Source organism: Struthio camelus, chromosome 11, assembly GCF_040807025.1.
Source record: "Struthio camelus isolate bStrCam1 chromosome 11, bStrCam1.hap1, whole genome shotgun sequence".
Taxonomy (NCBI): Eukaryota; Metazoa; Chordata; class Aves; order Struthioniformes; family Struthionidae; genus Struthio; species Struthio camelus.
In genome coordinates, this window is record NC_090952.1 from 8,505,561 (window position 1) to 8,527,568 (window position 22,008).

At 47.4% G+C, this 22,008-nt stretch overlaps 1 protein-coding gene across 10 annotated transcripts in view; it reads right to left on the reverse strand.

The window, feature by feature from the left end:
- The window catches only part of PAK3 (p21 (RAC1) activated kinase 3), a 273,715-nt gene that overhangs the window by 39,940 nt on the left and 211,767 nt on the right, over positions 1–22,008 (reverse strand). For 9 of the 10 annotated variants that reach the window (XM_068956931.1, XM_068956936.1, XM_068956934.1 and 6 more), the window contains one exon: positions 7,926–8,122. In XM_068956931.1, coding sequence (XP_068813032.1) covers positions 7,926–8,100 — 175 coding nt within the window. In that variant the 5' untranslated portion in view covers positions 8,101–8,122. Of the gene's footprint in view, positions 1–7,925; positions 8,123–14,485; positions 14,629–22,008 lie in introns of those variants that run through there. The other variant, XM_068956935.1, reaches the window with a different exon arrangement.

Genomic DNA, 22,008 nt, shown 5'->3' on the forward strand with positions numbered 1-22,008 from the left:
AGCTGTGGTCAAACTCAGCCACATCAGATAGAGGGGAGAAGTTTTATAAATAACCAGGTTCCTACAAGTCCTATGAAAAGAGGCAGCTGGGGAGAAGACAAAGATCCTATTCCTGCCTTTTCGCTGGGCAAAAGGCTGAACCAGCAGCTCTGTCTTTATGAGAAACCAGAGAATCTGCACAGCAACGAAATCCCATAAACGCCATTGGAAAAGCTTCATTTGAGCCCACGATTAACTAAGAGAGCTAAATCCATAAAAACTGGCTTTATTAGTCGCAAGGAATTCCTTGTTTTTAAATCTCTCAGTCCGTATTCACAGAGTTTGGAATATCTTATTGAAGGAGAAAGACTTGAAAGTCAGTCAAGCTGCATACGTTTCTCCTCTAACAGCTTTTGAAACATCTTTTGTGGTCATCCATCTCCCGTGGTTTTCGCCACTGACAAACCTCGCTGCAGTTCAGTTTTATTGACGTGACAAAGAATGAATGGAAGCAAGGCTGATAGCTGCTGCCTTCACCCTGATGCATCAAGAATCCATGTTCAGTGAGATTTTTCTAAAACACAGTGACGGTAACGTCAGCTCTGGACTACTCCCAAACACACAGATAAACGTAGCATATAACACACACACGCCCACCACGTTCAAATATCCATCCTACCAGCAGGTACCTCAAGCATTCGGCCTCCCTGGAGAACCAGCATGCTCCAGGAAAAACTGTCACGTGGCTGAATAACACTGTGCAGAGCTATTTGTAGGATCTTCTTTAATGCGAGTGGCCTATCTGTAACTGCTGAGAGAGGGAACTGCCATTCTACCAAATACATTTGTCATTTCAGTGGAAAAATTACACGCTAATGAAAAGAATAAATATTACAGTGCCCATTTGCAGTATGTAAAAGTTGTTACCACAAATTCAAGAAATAAGGCATGCATAAAACACTCCTGTGGAACATCCACAATCATATCACTGCCAGTCTTTAACTGAGTGCTCTGCGCCTCAGGGTCCCATCTCTCCCCTGTTCCCTTTCCTACCAGTTTAATGTGAATTTGATTTACACATCCTCATCATGGTCCTAAGGAGGCTGGCTCTGCAGATCTGATGTGACATAGCTTCACATTAATAGCTGTGAGAGCTCCAGAGATACATGAGAGCTTTGCACTGTGCCTATCACAGCAGGGCCCCAAATCAGGATCTCAAGCTGTGAGTGTATTACCATTTATCAATAATAATAGGAAAATGAATACACGTTATCATTACACCTCAGTAGGAGAGTAAAGAGCAATAGCTCGGTTTCTGTTTTTGCCTTCTGCATTCCCTAGCTGCAGCATTAAAGACTGCTAGGCTCATTAAAAATGACTGGATGGAGACAATTTTTTGTGTGTTTCTTTCCACATGCAAGCTGCTCGTTCTACCAGTACCAGCCAGGGTGGAGCGCAGCGAAATCCATTTTCTAGCACATCAGCCTTCTTACATACAGCACTTTGCCCATGGACTTAATTAATAATTAATATTTTCATTAGGTGTTTTAGTGTTATGTTTGCCAACTTCATGAGTTTATCTAGGGGACTCATGCAAAGGCTGAACTTACTGTATGTACCTGCATCCCTCACAGCCTGGCTCTTTCTTCACAGACAGCAGCTCCATGAGGCAAGTCACTCTAAGTAGTGCTTTATGTTGTTTTAGAGGAAAGCCTCTCTGCATGTTTTTCTTCTTCCATCTTACAGCTTCCTTTAGTTGCAAGATGCTCTGCCCTTCATAATTAAAGTCCAGAGTATTTTGGATGCTCCTAATCCTTTCTCTGCTTCGTTGCATTTATCCTCATTAAATAATTAACTGTCACCTTTGTCTGTACCCCAAACCCCTACACGATGTTAACTGATGAATTATTTTCACTGGGCATTTGATATAGACAGTAGCAATATGTTAAATATGAATGCAAGGGCTTTTTCCTCTAATGTGCTGTTGCTTTAATTTTCAGGATAGATGCTGCCAGTAGGAAGATGTCATCTCCTTTCAGCAAATATCACTTTTTATTGTAGATAACAAAACTGGCTTCTCCTACCTTGTCACTTGTGAGCAAATGCAGTGAAAATTAGATTTAAAGGGTCATCAAATGCAATTTAAAGCAACAGTTAAATCTGTAAGTGAAATAAGGTGCTACATAAAATGTTCCATCAAAAATGGCACTTGTCCTTCCCAGGCCGTTCCTGCCAGAGGACAAGCCTTCTAGCTCACTCCTCAAGACTCGGCCCTTCTGCTTCATGGATCTCTGCCACCAGCCTGCCTATGTAATACCTACAGCCAAACACGCTAATAAAATGTAAATCAAATACGATATCAAACATCTCTTTGTACCACTCCTCCATCCAAATACTTTGACATTTCTGTCTATGCCCTGCAACTCAAATCACTTCTGGTTTATGTAAACTGGCAAAATAATGTGAAGACCTAACTCCTCCGAAGCAGGGAATGACTGGATTTAATGCTTTTATACAGGATATTTCTATTTGAATTTTTTTTTTTTTTTTAATAAAAGGCACTTTACAACCAGGCACTACACTCCCTGCCATACAAGTTAGCCGTGAGGGCCCACCCACACCACCTCAGCAACAGCTATTAGACTGAAAGAGAAGGAAAGTGTGTTCTGTCTTCTCGACTGCATCATCATCATTATTCCTATTATGCTAAGAGAGCAGTTGTTTGGCAGAAAAGTGTGACTCAGCAAGTGGCAACTTCTTCCCCCCGCCCTGCCCCGAGAAGGAGTGATTTGACCTCCAGCTTGTGTTCTCCTGCTTGCTGTCCTCCTCTCATCTCATCCCACTCATTCCTCTGTCCCCTCACTTCCCCTGCTGGCACTCATCTGGTTCTCCTCCTGTCCTCCTTCCTGCACTGTCCCTCCTGCCCTGCCCCACCATTCAGTTCTTTTCTTTCTCCTCCACATTCCTTAACCCCTCAGGATTTTCGCCATCCCTCTTTTCTTGGTTTTATGTACAGGAGGCAATCAGATGACTAGAGGTCAGAGTCTGCTCCCATCTACAGCTAAATCTAAAGCAACTTCATTTGGGTTAATAGTACCACACCCATAACCTGAATACGGACGTAGCCCTTCACTGAAAGGAGCATCTGACCCCAGGGGCCAGCTCCCCTCTCACTTCTTTAGGTTGAATGTTCTACAGCACCTCTGCAGAGCCACCAGTTCACACACAATACTAATTTATTTTACCGCACAGTAATTACAGGCAGTTCAATGAAAGAAGAGCAACGCTGTATCCAAACAACTGGAAGAATCCAAGTCATTTCTTCCTGCTCCAAATTCTCCTGAGGTAGCAGTGCTCTGCTTAAAAGAAATAATGATGCTACGAGCTCCACTGTGGCTACCATCACCATCATCACCTCAGAGGAAGGATGGCCAATTTTACAGCTACAGCATGGGATATGGGAGAACTGGTTCAGCTCCTCGTTCTGCACTGATTTCCCATGTGACACTGAACAAGCGTTTCAGTACTTCTGTCTTGGCTCCTGGCCATCATGAAATGGGCTACCTTACCCCAGGGAACTGGTGTGAGAGGAAGTGCACCAAGGAATGTGAGGAGGCCAGGTACTGTGGGAAAGAGTAGGACACTAATGCCTGAAGTCGCTTGTTTGGACTATAGAGGCACGGATGGACCCTACACGGTCATGAGTGGCCTACCAAAGTAGGGTCTTAAACACAGAAGTACTCAAGCCCTACCTGAAAACCAAGAAACTACACTTAGATAGGGGAGCGCTGCAAAACAGTCCTGGTCCCTGAGAGCAGCTGCTCCAGCATACACCCTGCTTTTGAGAGGACATATCCATCCTTGCACACCTTGCAGCAGGTGAAGAAATGAAAGAATAAAATTGCTGCAGTTTGGGGCAAAAACACCCTGTCATGCTGTTTTCTTCACAATCTGTTTACTTGCTCCAGCACTGGACTACTAAAATAAATCTGTGAGGCTGCAAAGCATTGCACTAGACGAGAGCAGCCATATTAATCATCTTTTGTTTTTATAAGCAGGACTCTCAAAAAGGTGTCACTGAGTCTGTGAAGCATGCACAAGCCAGCTGATACCCTGACCTACAATGAACCATGCGATGAATCCACCTCAGGGGACGTGGCCAGCCAAGCTAAATTTCCTCCATTTATTATTTCACCCAACAAAATTAAGTTATAAACCTTAGCTTACTTTCCCTCACAGTCACATTTAAAATCATGATATTTCTATGACTCTGAGTTTGCTCTGACTGATAGTCAAATTACATCTATTTTTAATGTCACTGATCATTTCCAGGAGGGGTTGTTTCTGGATCTCCCTGTTTCTGCATATGTGTTTCATACAGCACCTCCTGCTTCAGAAACGTTCCCTAGAGACGGATAATACCATTTTGCCGTCAGTCAGAGGAAGTAGTGACCCAAGTCATTCTAGGAATTAAACAAGCTGGGAGAGTTTTTAAATTTTGGCCTTTAAAAAGAATCAATTGAAAATTAATTTAGTTCCCAGAAGGGAACATTTGGGGAAGCACTCCACAGAGTCACCCAGCGAGATCTGCCTGAGGGATGGGCCTATCCAGTCACAGCCTTTCCATGAGAGAAGCTATCAGGACTGCTGCCAGCTGAGAAGAGGACTAGGACTGAAACTGTGCCTTCTACTGCTGGTGAGAAGTTCTGAGCGCCAAATGCTCTCTAACATCTCCATATGCCCTATGAAAGAGATTCCTGACCCGGCTGGCCAAGCAGCACAGGGTGAGCCAGAGCTCAGAGGGATGGGCCACGTTCCCAACCCCTCCTTGGAGAGGCACCGATGCACACAGAAGGCAGCAGCAGGATAGATACTGTCTTCGTTACAAGAGAGGATGGGATGAGGATTTTGCCGGTGTGCTGCACTTCCATCTCCCTTCTTCCTGCTGATCTCTCCTTCCCTTCTTATTCCTGTTTTTTTTTTTTTTTTTATTTCTTATCTCCTAGAGCCTCCTGCTCCTCCTCTCCCAGGCTTGCTTCTCTAGCTTCTCCCTGAAAGATCATTTTAATGTTTACAATATTTTAATCCTGTGTCCTTCCTGCTTCATTGCTGCTTCCTCACAAGATCAAGCCCAAGCCCACTGTCCTTTCCTCAGAGACAAGAGGCTAGGTAGAAAAGCCTGGAGCTGCAGTCCAAGCCCTTGGACCACAGTAGCAAGGATGTGAGCTCCAGAGGGGAAAAAGCATCAGGAAGTACAGGCAAAAGGGTTTCCAGTGCTGTACCTGCCCTCACCAGGACACGCTCAGGGTCCCTCATGTGCTCCTCTTACCATCCCTCAGCCCAAACACTTGATTCAAATCTTTCCTGAGACCCAGCAATTACCTCCGAGTGCCTGCATGCCCTCCACAACAGGCAGTGTTTCCTTATCTGCTCCCCAGTCAACCCAGCGTTACCCCAAGCATCTCTGACCTTTTCTAACATGCGTCACCAGGCTTAATAAGGTTTTCCAAATAACAGCTCCTCCAGAGAAGGAAGAATTGCCGCGATTATTTTGCAAGACTCCAAGGAAAGTAATTTCTCTACCTTTCCGTAATTCAGTGCTAAACATGTCAGGGAACTTTTGGCACAAGTACAAGAACACTTGTTTTCTTCCAGTCCTGATACAAAAATTCCTCTGACACAGTCGTCTCACACAAATATACCCCATTTCCTGCTCTGCCTTAGTGCAAGATTGACCTCTACCTTCATCCGCAACTGTGAGTACAGCTCCAATAAGACAACACTGCTTCCTGTGCTAACTGCTACAGAATCACAAAATAGTTGAGGTTGGCAGAAACATCTGGAGATCATCTACTCCAACTCCCCTGCTCAAAGCAGGAGCTAGAGCAAGCTAGAGCAGGTTGTCCAGGACGATGCCCAGTTAGATTTTGAGTATCTCCATGGATGGAGTCTCCACAACCTCTCTGGGCAGCCTATTCCAGTGCTTGATCACCCTTGAAGTAAAAAAGGTTTTTCTTAGGTTTAAATAAAATTTCCTGCTTTTCAGTTTGTGCCCATTGCCCTTTGTCCTGTCACTGAGTACCACAAGAAGAATCTGGTTCTGTCTTCTTTACACACTCCCATCAGGTATCAATGCACGTTAGAAAGATCCCCACTGAGCCTTCTCTTCTCCAGGCTAAACAATCCCAGTTCTCTCAGCCTCTCCTTGTATGACAGATGCTCCAATCCCTTAATCACCTTAGTGGCCCTTCACTGGGCTTGCTCCAGTATTTCCTTGTCTCTCTTGTACTGGGGGGCCCAGAACTGGACATAGCACTCCACATGTGTCTCATCAGGGCCGAGCAGAGGGGAGGGATCATCTCCCCCGACCTGCTGGTAATGCTCTGCCTAATGTAGCCCAGGATGCTGTTGGCTTTCTTTGCCACAGGGGCACATTGCTGGCTCGTGGTCACCTTGTCCAACAGGATCCCCAGGTCTTTTTCTGAAAAGCCGTTTTCCAGCCAGTTGGCCCCTAGCCTGTCCTGATGCATGGGATTATTCCTCCTCAGCTGAAAGACTTTGCACTTCTCTTTGTTGAACTTCATGAGGTTCCTGTTGGCCCATCTCTCCAGACTGTCAAGGTCCCTCTTAATGGTGGGGCTCTTAATGGTGGTTCTTAATGGTCCCCCTCTGATGTATCAGCCGCTCCTCCCAGTTTTGTATCATCTGAAAACTTGCCAAGGGTAGACTCTGCCCCATCACCTAGGTCATCAATGAAGATGCTGAACAGTACTGGACCCAGTATCAATGCCTGGGGTGCTCCACTGGTGACTGGCCTCCAGCTGGACATCATGCTGCCGATCAGAACCCTATGAGCTCAGCAGTTCAGGCAGTTTTCAATCCACTCGGCTTGTCCACTTATCTAGCCCATACTTTATCAGTTGGTCTATGAGATGTTACGGGAGAAAGTGTCAAGCACCTTGCTAAAGTCAAGATAAAGACAGATCCCTATCCACCAAGCTAGTCATCTCATTGTAGAAGGCTATCAGGTTGGTTAAGCACAATTTCCCTTCATAAATTCATGCTGACTACTCCCAATCCCTTTCTTGTCCTTCATGTGTTTGGAACTGGTTTCCAGGAAGATTTACTCTATCAACTTCTCAGGGACTGAGGTGAGCCTGACCAGCCTGTAGCTCCCTGGCTCTCTTCCAGTCCTCAGCAACATCCCCTGATTACCATGACTTTTCAAAGACAATTAAAAGTGGCCTCACAGTGACAGTGGCCAGCCCCCTCAGCACTCATGCACGCAATCCCATTAAGTCCCATGGCATTAAAAAAAGAAAGACAGCTACAGTTCCCTTAATTCTGCAAATGTCCTAATTAAGACACACTCCTTTCTGCAAATGCATTTCAAAGAATGCAACTGAATTGCTGTTTCCTGCATGTGTAAAAGTCCAAGACTCTTTTGCTGTAATCACATGCAACAGGTTTTAAAACAAGCTATTTTGTGTCCACCATCACTGTAAAAGCAACAAGAGAGAAGAGCCTTGCTCCCATTCCTGGGATGCAAATGCATTAAAAAAGGGTCAGGCATGTCACTTTCTCAGTTCTGCAACTGCAATTCCAAAAGTAAGCAGGTGCATCTCTCTGGTTTCACTGCAAACGCAAAGCCAAATCCAAAGAAAAGGATACCGCATCTTAACTGTAAAGGTATTTTAAAAATGCAAGTCACACAAAGTGTGCGCAAGTCTTACTGGCTTCTCAACTACAAGACAGTAACTGACTAAACATCTCCTCTTCTTTTAAAAATATGGCACTAGGGTAATTGGAACAGAAGGCTTTGGAAGGACTTTAATTACCACGTTCAGCAACTGAAACAGAAAGAAAACAGAGGCAGAAAGTAAACACAGCAACCAACAACCGACAGAAAACATGACAAGGATGTATTTGCACTGCTGATACGTTACTTTTATCCCCTCCTCCTGGGAAGATGGAGCGAAGCCTGGCTTTCTTGTTCTTCTCCTCCGGGGCCATGGGGAGCGGTTTTGAACTGTGGTTTAGTGCTGAAGAATCGCGATTGTTGCTGTTCATTCTCAACGGTGGGGCTGGAGGTTTCTCTTCAATATCCAGACTATCGGACATCTTCAGCAGCCCTCACACCCTCCTGCAAAAAGCAGAACAGAAAGCATGCCTGTCAACTAAGGCCACCAAGGCTGGTGTCCTGACAGGGAGAGGAAAGAGAGGGCAAGAAAAGCCTTCTGGTGGAATAAGGAGGCCTATGTATTAGGAGTTTGCTTTGAATAAGGTACTGCTGGGTGCTATAAATAATTCCTAAAAATCACTGATTAAATATAAAAGCCCTATTAAAATAAAGGGCTTTTTATCCCCCCCCCCAAAAAGGCTTTTAAAAATTATATTTGCAACTGGTTTTTCCTGTAGCTGTTTATAAATCAGATCTTCCTCTAAAACCAACACCAGACTTCCAAAGCAAAACTTAAATGATTTACTAAAACCACCGGGTACCCTAATGTACCATCTTTACGATGTAAGACACACTCCAGGTTGGGATACAGCAAGCATTAGGATCTCTGTCCCTTCCCTGCTTTGTGCTTGCAGATGGTTTACCCAGGGAGTGTGGGGCTTCAAAAGGAACCAGCTTCCCACAGGAAATTTATTCCGAAGTACCAACTACAACTTTTTTTGCATATAAAAAATGAGCAATATTGTTTGCTTCAAAATCAATCCAAACCAAATCAGGAAAATAATCATATCCTCAAAACAATTCCAGTCTTCCTCTTCCTGTTCTGTTACTGTACAGGTTTGTTACCATAGGGCTGCTTGTGGCACAGCTTTGAGTAATGGGTTGGCACTGTAAAGTCCTGAATATGGTATATTACCTAGGGATGGACATGAATAGTCTTCTGGTTGGCCTCCCTACAGCAGCAGTGACAATTATGAGTTATTCTTATGATATTCTTCCAGTGATGAGAACAGTAGTATTGATCTAAAGGAAAAAATTACCTAGAATTCTTATACAACTTGCCTAAGTAAGTGGGGTAAGCCTTTTGAAACTCCCAACCTCTCTAGCGTATCTTAAATATTAAAATTCAAGTCTGGATTATCCAGCTGGTATAACAAATAAGCAAAGCTTGGGAAAATGAACTCCGACTGATTTAAGACCTGAAAATAGAGTATGATTTCAAACAGATCAGATGCGATGTGGGCTATATTACATATTTTTAAAGGTTACAATTCTACAAGCACCTTTCCTTCCTACCCCTCTGCAAAGAATGCAGCTCCCTTTATGGAAGGCATACGCAGACCACTATGCGTGCGTTACGGATCTCTCCTCGTGCTGATTCAGAGATAACACAAGTTATTACAGCCATCAGCTGCTCTCTCAAATTTACAATGAAAGAACTTGTTTTTTTAGCTGTGAAAGTCATAATTTCCTTCAGAAGTACGAGCCAAAACTGGTGACTGTCATTTACGCAATAAGGTCCTGAAGCTCTGCTAGTAGGAGCACTGCTGCACTCACTTAGGTTAGGTAAAGCTGCCATGTGTATGTTTGCTGGCTGAGGTTAAAGCTTCCAAGAGTTGCATTTACTTTGAAATAGCTGAAATTTTGCCAGGATTTCCAGCTGATATATTATTAGGGGATAACCAAATCCGCATTGCCTTAATTGAGAACACTTTCCATGGAGAAACTAAATGACCCATTGCAAAATTTAGAATGTTCACTCTAGACTAAATTTTTCATGACACGGGCATTTTAGCCTTTGTTACTGTTTTAAAATCACCACACAAAAAAAATGACCATTTCCTCTTTTGATGACTGTATTTATGTTTTTAATTTAATCTTAATGAGGTCCCAGAACGACAGGTTTGAGATTCAAAGCATCCGCCTCGCAGTAAGAACAATACTTGAAATACACCATCACAGCTTGGTCTTGCACTGGTGCCCAGGTCTGCAAAACCAGGCTCCTCTTGATCCCCAGACCTGACCCCTATGAGCAGCCCCAGCCTAGCCTGCCTTCCCAGGACAACGAGGTGGGAACCCTTCCAGCAGCACCAGGAAGGGCTTTTTGGTCACTGGGACCACCACAAGCCCTCAGCCGTGCTTGGAGGGCTCCCAAACATCCCACAGGAATGCAGATTCCCCAAGCAAACCCTAACGGCACGGCACACCTGGGAGCCTCTACAGGGACCTGCTCCAGGGTCACGCAGAAATGAGAAACCCTGGCCACGGCCGGCCACAGCCCTCTCCCCACTACTTACAGCATGAAGCTGGGATCCTGGAGCTCCCAATGCACAAACCCAAACCTAAAGAAGTTTCCAGCCCCCTAGCTGCTCATCTCCACTGGGGCAACAGTGGTACAAGCGCTTCCCCCCAACGTCTTCAGCCGGCTTGTGTTACACGGCTGACTGGAGCTCATCTGGCAGGTTTTGCCTGCAGCATGTTAGGGAGAGCTCACGTGATGGCTCCACCGGCAGATCAAGAGGGCGTCCCCCAGCCAAAGGGGACGTCTACTCACAGTCTTGAGCCCTACGCGAGCTACCAGCCCCTGCCGACGCCGCAGGGCTGCTCCCCTGCAGCCCGGGCGCAGCTGGCCTCAGGCAGCTAGGGCCAGGCGCGCCGCACAGCTCGGCAGCGTGCAAAAACTCACGCTCTCTTTGCTAGCCCCGTCGGGTAGCGGGGCAGCTGTCGCACAGAAAGCTGCTTTTGTTCCTTTGGAAGACGGCACTTGGGCGAGCGCGGCGGCGCTCCCGCGCCTGCCCGCCAGCGGGCCCTGCCGACGCGGCACGGCGCTGGGCTGGCACGGGCGAGCCGGGCGCTGGGGGGCACACACGTAGGCAATAAGATGCTTTTTCATAAGGGAATAGCGATCACCGTGGCGGGGCTAAGTGCTGATGCAGCTTTCGAGTCTAGGCTACCCTACTTACCTGGAGAACTAAATGCTTTCTGTAGATTTAGGTCAAACAGTTAACGTTAATAATCTCTGTGATTTCTAGCATCAAATGGAGGAGGTTTCCCAGTAATGAGGGGAGAGAGAGGGGGAAAAAAAAAAAAAAAAAGAGTCAGAGCCGGGAAATACTGCAAGTTCCCAGCGCGAACCGCAGGCGTCCCACGGGCCAAGGGGAGAGACGCACGAGGGGTGGCTGCCGGGCGGCGCGAGGGTCGCCCACCCCGCGGGACGACTCTCGCCGCACCAAGCGCTTCCCACCGACCAGGAGCTTCGGGCCCCAGGGTTTTTTTTATTTTTTTTATTTTCTCTTTAACCCACCTACAAATCCTTCCCTGAGGGCCAGCGACAGCCTTGGCCCCCCGAGGCGGCCGGGAGGGCGAGGGCGGTCACAGGAGCCTCGCGGCCCGTCTTACGGCCAGTTGTCAAAAGCAGGAGGGTGGTGACTCGGCGCGGCCGCTTCTGCAGCAGGAGGGTCCAGCCGTCCCTCCGCCGGCAGCTCCCGCGGCATCGACGTGCGCTGCGATAGGCCTCCCCGGCACTTCGCTCCACAAAGAATACTATTAACGGTTTCTGGCCCAATTTGCCTATGATGTAATTATTTCCACGATCTTGAAAAGAACATTAGATTTTGTTCAGGGCTGTTTCAGGCTCAGTTTCAAGAACTGTACAAAGCTCTTTTATTCACTTCTAAGCCAAAAAAAAAAAAAAGGCCGGGGGGGGGGGGGGGGGAGGAGATAGCCTAAAAGGTTTAACGGTTGATATTAGCTTCCTAAAACTGGTCTAAAGGAAAACTAAAGCAAACCGCAAGGCAATACACACTGAGAGACTTGCAATTTACGGTTTTCCTGCTCAGAGCCCATCTGCGCTCCTATTCACTCCAATTTTGAGCATTTCTACTGCATAATGACAAAGGAACATTCACTGTCACTTATAACTTTAGACTTTAGTGCTTTGCACTGATTCACTCCAATTTTAACTTGGACAAAACCTGCAAATAGCGGAGGGCCAATGAAACATATTCAGTTCTCAAACACTTTAGATTTATATTGCAGAGAAGTGTCAACAGCATGATAACCCACGTTAAACTCTATCCCGGGGCCGCTCTTTCCTGTGACAATAATGAGTCCTTGTCCTGCACGCCTTTTTCTGCACACGGCGCCACCATCCCAAACCCCCTCCTGTCTATTGCAAGCGATTCTGACGTATCCGCATATTCACTCAAATTCAGGTTCTCTCTCTCTTTTTTTTTTAAGAGATACTGACAAGATTAGATATGAATATATAATTATATATAATAATAATAATAATATATATAAATATGAGTTGGAGTGGAAAATCTCTCCACTCAAATATGCATTGGTTTCCCGAGTTTTTGCTAGGCCTCCTGGCAGGCTGCCAGAGGGCCTCACTCCTGTCCAGCGACCCAACTCAGGGAGCGAGGTGCTGATGGCTGCGTTCTTTCCTGGAGAGAAAGAGTTGCAAAACCTCCGCTCCTATGTGCAAGGCAAACTCCCAAGCTTCTACCTCCACGCTGGCTAGTTTTCTACATGATACTGCAAGAAGCACATAACCCAGTGAAGGCCTTCTAAGGAGGCCACCGATTCCTCAACAAGACAAAGAAAAAACAAGCTGAACTCCCACCTGCATCATCACTGCAAATCCTAGAAGAGCGATGCTGAGTTTGAGAAAAGCAGCACATCCCGTGGCCAAAGGACTGGCCGAGTCCATAGGCCCCTGACAGAAGGGAAGGGAGCAGCTCCAGGATCTTGGAGCTAATCCTCCACAACTTTTGCAGACTCAGGGAGACAGCAGGGTATTGCTTTACACTCATGTCACGTTTTTTAGAATCTTTCTGCAGCCCAGAGGACTAGAGAGTACATTAAAAAAAGGAGACCTGAGATCGCGGAGCACAACTCTGCGGCAGAGGCCAGAAGCGGGAAAACCCCGCACTGCTGAAGTGTGAAATATGCTGATCCTACTCCTGAGCACTGCTACAACGCAGCTATCAGCAGCACCCTAAAAACCCATACCACGTCAGCGTTGGTGGAGCTACCCAGGCTGTCATCGGGGACAGCTTTTGGAAGAGGATAGCTCGGGCTCACCATGAGGACGGAGCGCACCAGCCACAGGGTTTTCTCACCTCAGTCCTCCAGAATCCCATTAGCCCAGGCAAGGCTGCACTGGTAGCCCTTTTTAAATAAACTGATAAGACTTTAACATGTGTGCAACAAAGAGGACAGATACCCGATACCTACTCCCAGAGAAAACTCCTTTCAACGTCCATTGGCTTTTAGGGAGTATTTAAGGAAAAAGACTGTTGTACTGAAAACAGAGCAACACAAGCGTATTCAAGTATACCAGCTAAGGCTTCACTGCCGAGTCGCAAAAGCCAAAAGTAACTTCTCAGCCAGGTCAATTGCCTCTACCCAACTACCCCAGGGTTATGGAACACACACCCTATAAATGGAAATAGAAGTCCAATGTCCCTTCCCTTCCCCTCACATCTTCCAATCATCAACTTCCTAAGTGTAAAGACAAACATTGACTTTAAATACATGGCATTCAGCTTCTCCATGACTCAATTCCCCCTTTGCAAAAGCCTGTCTTATAATACTTTTGCACCTAGCTCTTGCCAAGCTGGGGAAAGGAAAGGAAGGAAGATATATAAAGCGCCCAAATGTCTTCAAAACAACACACATGCAAAAAATTGGTTCGATTCAGTTCAAATTCAGAGCAGAAGCTCATGCACGGCCTTTACCCCCATCAGCTCTTCACCTGTGAGTATCTGGGGAATATTGTTTGTAGATGGATCCTGAAGAGCTTTCTTAGGTTAGTCACGTTATTTCCACGACTGCAGCATTCAGACATGACTGGTTCCAATTAAAACTCACAAAGAGCATCCTGTTTTCAGAGACACTGGTGTTCATTTTCAAAGCCTCAGAGATACTATTGCAGCTTGTGATGCAGCAAAACTGTTTCTAAGATCCCTTGACTGGAAGGAGCCATGCCAATTTTCAGGCAGTCGCTTTGCAATCGTAACTTGAAGACGCAATGCTCTTTTTTCACAGAGCTCTTTGTTTATAAATATACTTCCTCCAAAAGATATTTTATTACTCAGTTATATGGGCCAAATTCTGCTCCCAGGGAGACTTGTCCATTTCCCAGAAATCAATGGTGCTGTAACTGAGAAGGATCCTTTCTCGGTGTTGGGTATTGAGATACTCTGTTTGCTAAGCTCTATTTGAAGGTATTTATACAGTACTTTCCAGGCCAATTGCAGAAGGATTGTATCTGTTTTTCTGCATCCACATGTGTATTTGCAGGCGTCTTAAAATTCATTGGGAAGTACAGCTGGTTACTCATACAGAACAGGCGCAGTCATGGTCGCACTACTTAAGAGAGAGAGGTCTGGTGGCTTCTCCACAAAACTCGGTTAAGTTAAAATATTACACTAATGCCTTTTGGTAAAAAGGGCCATGTTCAGCATCAGCTAAAGTAGACACAACTCTGTCAAGACCAAGAGAGTTGCATTCACTTGTGAATTTGTCCCCCCACGTTACCTATGCTCCAGTCCGAAGGAGACCAGGACGGCGCTGGGGCCCTCTGTGCTCCAGCTGCTTCCCGGCCTCGGAGAGCCAAGGTTTCCTCCAGGGACCCCCTTCACCTTCACGCCTTGCAAAATAACCATTGGGCCTCTTCCTTTGACAACTCGGAAAAAAGGCAGCAGAGTTCACATTCACACAAGCTACCCGAGGAATTATAGCCCGAGAAACTGTGACAATAAAGCTTCACTGTCACACAACTGTCTCAAGGCACAATGCAAACATTGGCCAGTGAAGCCTCCTCATTCCCCTCACAGGCAGGTAAACACGCTCCAAGTTGCACAAATTACTCAAACTGAATAATTTCTTTGAGGAAGGTACACGCTGTTTCTGCTTGCAAACACCCTGTAAGCAGCTTATGGCTTCCTCCAGTGTATTCGTTTATTCAAAAATCATCCTCCGAAACTTTCTACAATTAACTTTTGGCCTCTGAACTAACTGCTCATAAGCAGCTCACTGTATGTAGGGGATATTTTGAATTCAGGTTGTATCCAATCAAAACTACCCCGGGTCACAAGGATTTGTAACTGTTTCTTTTCTGATTTTGGATAAACACGAGGCTGAGAATCAAATTTCTCTTAGGAACTGTAGCATTCAGTGATTTACTAAGTGACTTACTAACATTGGTTTAAAATTCGCTCTTGACAGTAAGCACATTTGCAGGAATATCACCAGAAAATGAGCACAGAAGGAATGTGAATGCAGTAACAGTGAATTTAATAGTTTTATTTGACTACACAGTTCTTCAAAGTTAAATTATTATCCCCTTTGACTGGACCCAAAAAGTCACCAAGTCAGCTGTTCAAGCCAGGAGTAGACCGAGGCATTAGAGCTTGTCAAAACTAAAAAAGTAACCTGCAAACAAAGCCTTTCCTCTTCAAACTGCTGATCTACCTATCTAACCACATTTCTTTCCCCAGCTCCTTAAGACTCTTCTTCTGCAAACTGCCAACGCAACAATAGGCAACACTTTGCAAAACGTGCCTGACGTTTTCATCTCGCAGCGTCTCTTAATTTTACGGCTCCTGACAGACATTCACTTTTCCAGGTGCAAAAAGTTTTGGGACTTGCCCAGAGCTCATCGGAGCCCCTATAGCTCTCCCTCCCTATCCTGAGGCATGGCACCTCAGGCTGTGGTCCCAATACTGTAAAGCACGGGATTATGGTAGACTCACTAAAAGCAGTGATGTTTAAAGTTAAGCATATGTATAAGGACCTTGCCTAAGCAGCGTTTGGATGTTTGAGATAACACCAACAAGGACATTGAGGCTTGAGTGTAGCAATGAGCCACCACGAAAGAAAATTGGATCGAGGAAGAGCCACTCTCCACCCTGCTGGGATTGGGCTGAGGCCTGGAGCACACCCCGGCCCAACATATTTTCCTTGTGGGTGTTTTTCAATGCCATCAAAACAAAAGCAATCCACTCAAACCGCGCTCACGCCAGGATCCTAGCCGCTCACTAAACTACTTGAGCTTTGCAGTAGTTGTATGACCTGGGAGGGGAAGAAGAGTGCGTACAGAGGCTGTGAGGGGGAGAAATAGCTTTCCACATTGAAACTTTGTCTAGGTATTCATTTTATTAAACCAGGTCATAACAGCACAGCAAGGCAGGGAAGTATATTCCAACGGGTTATGTACAGCAACCGCCTTGCAGCATCACGAGCACCACAGCATCAGAAGACGGTCTGTGAAATGACTGCAAAAACACCTAATGCACACACTGCCAGGTAACGGAAACAAAACAATAAAACAGAGAAAGGGGCAATAAGGAAAACAGGTGAACGTTCAAAGCTTAGTTGTCAAGAAAGCCACTGTGGCATTGGTTCCCATGGTGGGAAACACATTATCCATGAGTACAGTCAGGAAAGACAATTGTTGCAATTAAGCACAGGAATTTCAGCCCTTCTCCCATCACCTGCTTAAGATGCGTTAGAGGTGAAACTAGGCAGGTCCAGTAAGGCGCCAGGCTACCATTCACGGCTCATCCACAACCAGGGAAAATCATGCTGCAGCATTGTATCAACATAAATGTGTCTTATTTTAGCATCACACATTTCCTTTCTACATGAAGAGATGCAAAGCACCCTTATGCCAACATACCTGGAACCGCGAAAGGAGGCAGTGCTACTCGTACTAGTAGGAAAGCATGGCTTTTTGCTGCAAACAAGGCTTCAGGACCGGCTGGTTGAATTGCCTATTCTCCCATGGGCCTTTGGCAACTCACAAATCTCTTTACAACTGTTTTCTTCCTTTTTTCTTGCTTTTTTAGAGTGCATGCATTCGGGGCAGGGTTCATCTCCCACTCACAGGCACAGCACCACAAAACAGTCTCTGCTGCCCGCAGAGCGCAAGCTGTGGCCTGCCTTGGGCACACATCTGCCTGCCAACCCCACCGCTCGCACCATCTGGGAACGGACCTGGGCACCCCAAGGGCCCATCCCAGGCTCCCCTTCACGCTCTCTGCTCTGTCGGAGCAGGGGAAAGGCTGAGGGCACCACAAATCGGCAGCATGAGAGCCTGAATTAGGCTGCTCTCAAGCAGTTTTGAACCCCAGCTACACCTGGGCTAAGAGCCAGCGATCTGCGCAGAGGATTCGCCACCCCAGGGCTTGGCGATGTAGGCTTGCTCTCAGCACCACGCTCTCACTCGCCACGTAAGCAATAGCCAAGGGAGCCTCTGCTTGCTTGGGCATTCAGTAATAAAAATTTAATATACAAAAAATCCTTGACTGTATTCTTTGGGCACCCTAAATTCCTACTGAACTCCAGCCAGGTGTGTTAGGGCTGTTTTTAATAATCCAGCTGGCATCTTGTCTATTATGTTTTTTTTTATTTTGTTTACATAAAAAAGAATCAAATGAAATTTAGGAGAAGGAAGTGGGGGGGGGTGGGGAGGGAGCCAGGCTTCCTGCTCCTCAGGCTCCCCATGGGGCTGGTGCTTTCTCTGCTCTTCCAATTTCTTCTCTGTTTGACACACAGATGTGCCATGATAAACACGAGCAGGACAAACCAGCTCAAACCCCCCCAGCCTAGTACCGGTCCAACTAACGCTAACAATGTCCGACAAAGAAATGGCCGTGGCCACCCAGCCATGCTGTCCCCGTGGGACACACGGAGAGCTGGCTGTGCCTCGAGCGCTGTGTGCAGGAGAGGAGGGCATGCCGGTGGCCAGCATAACACCCTGTGGCTGAAGCACCGGTTCATGCCCCGCTAGACAGAGGCTAAATCTACAGCCATCACGGCGGCTGTGGAAGAGACGAGGAAGCAGCAATGTGACGCTAGCAATTGCAAACGAGAGCCGTTTGTGCTTTTCAAGCACTTTCTAGTCACCGTTCAGCTCATTTTGCCTCTCCAGTTCCCAGAGCGTGAGTTGGGAAACTTGCTGTAGCAACCACCACCAGAGCGTTTAAACGGCCGTGACAGAGGAGGGTGGTGAAGCAGCGGTTAAGGGACGTACCCAAGGCTGCCCCAGGATTTCCAGGCAGAGTTGGGAGGTGAACCCCACTCCACAAAGGAGGGGAAAAAAAAAAACCACCACCACCACCAACAACGTAGTCTGCAGTAGTGCAGCAGTCTGGAGAGCACGAGACGGACTTCCAAGCCTCCAAACGCCAGAAGCGGAGAGGGAGACCAACACCACATCACAAGGCTTGCTGCACTGATCCGGTCCCAGACAGCGCATGCTCGTCTGTTTGGAAGGATACGGTTGCTGCCTCCAGGGAAAGCGAGAAAGCCGCCCAGGTTGTCACGTGCTTTCGCCCGGGAGGTGGACGAGTTCCAGATTCAGCAGCATCTCTTTAGGGCACTAAGGCAGGAAGGCATTTGCACCCCCACTTACTTCCCCAGGGACAACGTTTTGCCTTTTATTCTTCACTGGGCCTTTTATTTACAGCTGACTAGCTTCATATATCTAACATTCACCTGCTACGTTAGTGATCTTATCGTGCGTAATGGCATATCTACCTTGGGGGTATTATGGATCTGGAGCAGGCAGAGGGGGAAATGGAGCAGTTGCTGTGTGCACTGATTTCCAGTTGCCAGCTAGACCTTGGCTTCAGAGCAGTAGGACGGAAAGACTAGGAAAGCAAACGTTCAAATGCTATTCTTAGAATAAAGTAGGTCGGGGAAGAAATTAAACCTACACGCACAAAACATAACAAGAGCCACACACTCTGTTGTCTTCTCAGCTACCACAAGGGTCCAGTATTTTTTACTTTCTAAAACCAGCGTTCAGCAACTAATGTCCGATTGCGCAAAAAATAAAAGGTTTTTTTTTGCTCCAGAGTAGTGCTCTGTGCTTGCTTGCCTGACTCCATGTAACAACAGGAAAACAGTTTACAGACCTCTTCCCACCTAGATGAAAAAATAAAGGGGAGGGAAGGGGAACCAACTGCTATTCCTCTGTGCCTGTCCATAGCCCCTTGCAGACAGTCCGCAGCTCTCACAGCTGAGAACATGGGCCCAGCACAGGATGAAATGATCCCCCACAATGGTGAAGGTATCCAGGAGTAAGGACATCCCTATCTCAGTCAACGTAATGGAAAGCGCCTGAGCCAGCAGGGACCATCCGAGCTTTGGAAATGACAACCGGCCCAAACTACAAGCCATGCCTAGAGCAGCATGCGGGTACTTCACACTGCTGGATTTTGCTTCCCGTTTCCTGCCACTCTTCACTACAGCAAACCACCCAGCTTCTCTGCACGGCCAAAGATACCTCGTATGAGGAACCTGGGAGCACGTTCACAAGTCCCTGACACAAAAGGATGAGAATTTCTGATACAAGTAGACGAAGCCAAGCTGTGTCTGTTCACACCACCGCATCAGGGCATCTCCTGTCGCTGAAGGTCTCTGTGCAGAACGTGCAGAGCTGCCTGCAACTGCTCCTTTATAAAGGCAGAGCCTCCACTGCTGAGCAAGTGTTTCTAAAGCAGCCTGAGGTCTTCATGCAAATCTCTGCAAAAGTACAAACCCCCAGAGTAGCAGCTGACACTAATGCAATCTTTTATCAGGTCAAAGAAAGCACCAAAAATAAGGAACCATCAAAGAGCACAGAAATAAGTAAACAAAATAAAAAAAAGGCAGGGGAAGAGGAAAGAGGACAACAGCAGGACCCAAAATAGATTCGTTGTGCCAGGCACCCATCAGATTTATGATATAAAAGCTCTGCAAAGAGGCTTGTTCTTAAAACAGCTGATCAATATTTACCCTGCTACTGGCTGAAGCCTACTACTGTTTTGACACCCCCTGCTTTCTATTTACAACAACTTCAGGCCTGTAAAGAAAATTGAAGTAAATTAATTGAGGATTTTATGAGGAATAAAATGACAGCTGCATTGTTATGAACTGCACAAGAAGCAAAGCAGACTGCAAACTGGGGAGGAAAACACACGGAAGCAGTATCTAAGGACGGAAGGTGTCCGAGGAAATCTTAAGGGCATCTACTGCTCCTCCGCCTGTCTTTACGCTCTGTCTGGAGGTTTGGGGGTTGGCACATGCTCACAGCCAGGCATGAGCGCCGTGGGCCCACGCGAGTGCAGCGCCACGAAGCATGGCACCCGTCCCATCCCAGCGCCGTGTCTCAGCGAGCGCGCCTGCGGCAGGGACACGGCCGAGGACAGAGCTGGCCTGCGGCCAGCCGGTTTGGAGAGCAGGCAGAAGACGGAAGGTCTACGTGGCCGCTTTGCACAGAGCTGCAGAGCCTCGCAGCTCCCTCCTGGCTGCACCCCGGCAGCCTCCAGCAGGCCGTGCCCCGCTCCCGGCACCTGCAGCCCTGGCCGACCTAGAAACGGCCAGGGGCACGTTCACCGGTGCGCACCCACGCAGCAAGCGGCTGCTCCTTGGCTGCGCGGGCAGCAATACCGAGCCAGACGGGGGCCGGTACCAGGTGCAAGCGAGCAGCTCCCACCGCAGTCCGCACAGGTAGCCTCGGACAAGCCACTCGCTGCCTGCCTGCGTCTGCTCCTGCTCCGGAGCGCTGCCCTCTCTCCCCCGCTGCTTCTATTCCACCAGATCTGTCAGACTTTAAAGAACCTAATAAAGAGCCAATTTAGTCGCAGAGAGCTGACAGCTACTGCCTCCGTTAGCCAGCAGCGCGCAGAACACACAGAGCGCCAGCGGCCCGGAGCGCTCGGGAGGAAGGGAAAGGGACTAACAGGCCCACAAAATACCACAAAATACCACCTAGGAACAGGGAAAATAGCAAGTCCCAGGTGGGGGAATCAAACCTCTGGAAATGCTGGATTGCCAGGAAAAAAAAAATCCCTCCACATGGCAAGAACGGAGCCCGTACACTGATCTGTCCTTGAGGAGGAAACCGAAAAAGGCATTTCACCTCCATTTTCTTGTCCAAGTGGCAGAGAAGTATGAGAAATGGGCAAGAGGCTGTTGCCAGGGACAGTGCCTAAGAACTAGAACAGCTGATATATTGTCTGATCTCAGACAAAACGAACCTGTCTAAAGGCACTATTGTTTAGCCAAAACCACAAAGCAGAAAAAAGGAGGAAAAAAAAACGCTCTGGTTACAGAGCCGTGCGTCACGGTGCCCGCGCGTAACTCCAGGGATAGCAGAGGTCCCCCGGTGAAACAGGTAAGAGCCCGAGAGAGGTACGGTTCTGGTTCACAGGGGAGCCTGCGGGGCTCCTGATCCAGCTCCAGAGAAGAGTCTCCAAAGAGCAGGGCGCGCTGAGCCGCGAGGGTGACGCCACTCGACAGCTACGGTGGCCGCTCCGCCGTCAAATCAAAGCCCGATTTGGTTCCAGCCGGACTGCAGAGCCAGCTGCAGTGATAAGAGGCAATCTCAGACTGGAGGAACGCCACCAAATGTTGGAAGTGTAAAATAAAACCGTTCTGAGGCCAGTGGGCAAGTATAAGCTGTTGATAAAACACTCACAAAACCAGAGGCTTTATCTCTTCAGCTCGGCAGGAGCTGACACACACACACACGGGAGAACCGGTCACTGCTTGGCAGCAGGGCCATGCAAACATGAAATGGTAAACATATCTGATAAAGAAATATTACCACTGTGATAGAAACTTACGTCTCTGTGAGGCCTTATGAGACTACAAGAGGCTTTGATTAAGAAACTAGAACAACAAAAAAATACCACAGCGCACGCTAAATAGACTAAAAACCACATTAACTGACAGGTCTCAAAGTCTAACTGTGATTTAAGAACCACGGCTGAGGGAGTCTCCGCCGAGTGAGGTTAACTCCTGGCCCTGTATTCACCCCTGAGGTCATTAAGGAAATTCTTAGAGTGAAAGAGGTGATGGGCATCTTGCTGGTGAAGCTCTGCAGCCTCTGCACCACTCCTCTGAAAGTCTGGAAAGGGTCGAGGCAGGTAGCGTATGCTGCAGCGATAGGGAGGGCTAAGGGACTGACATCTGCCATCCAAGGGCTCAAGGGTCCTCGGCAGCAGAGGGTGAGAACAGGACCATCTCGGGGAGCATGGCCAGCCCACAGGCCCCAGCCAGCTGGAACG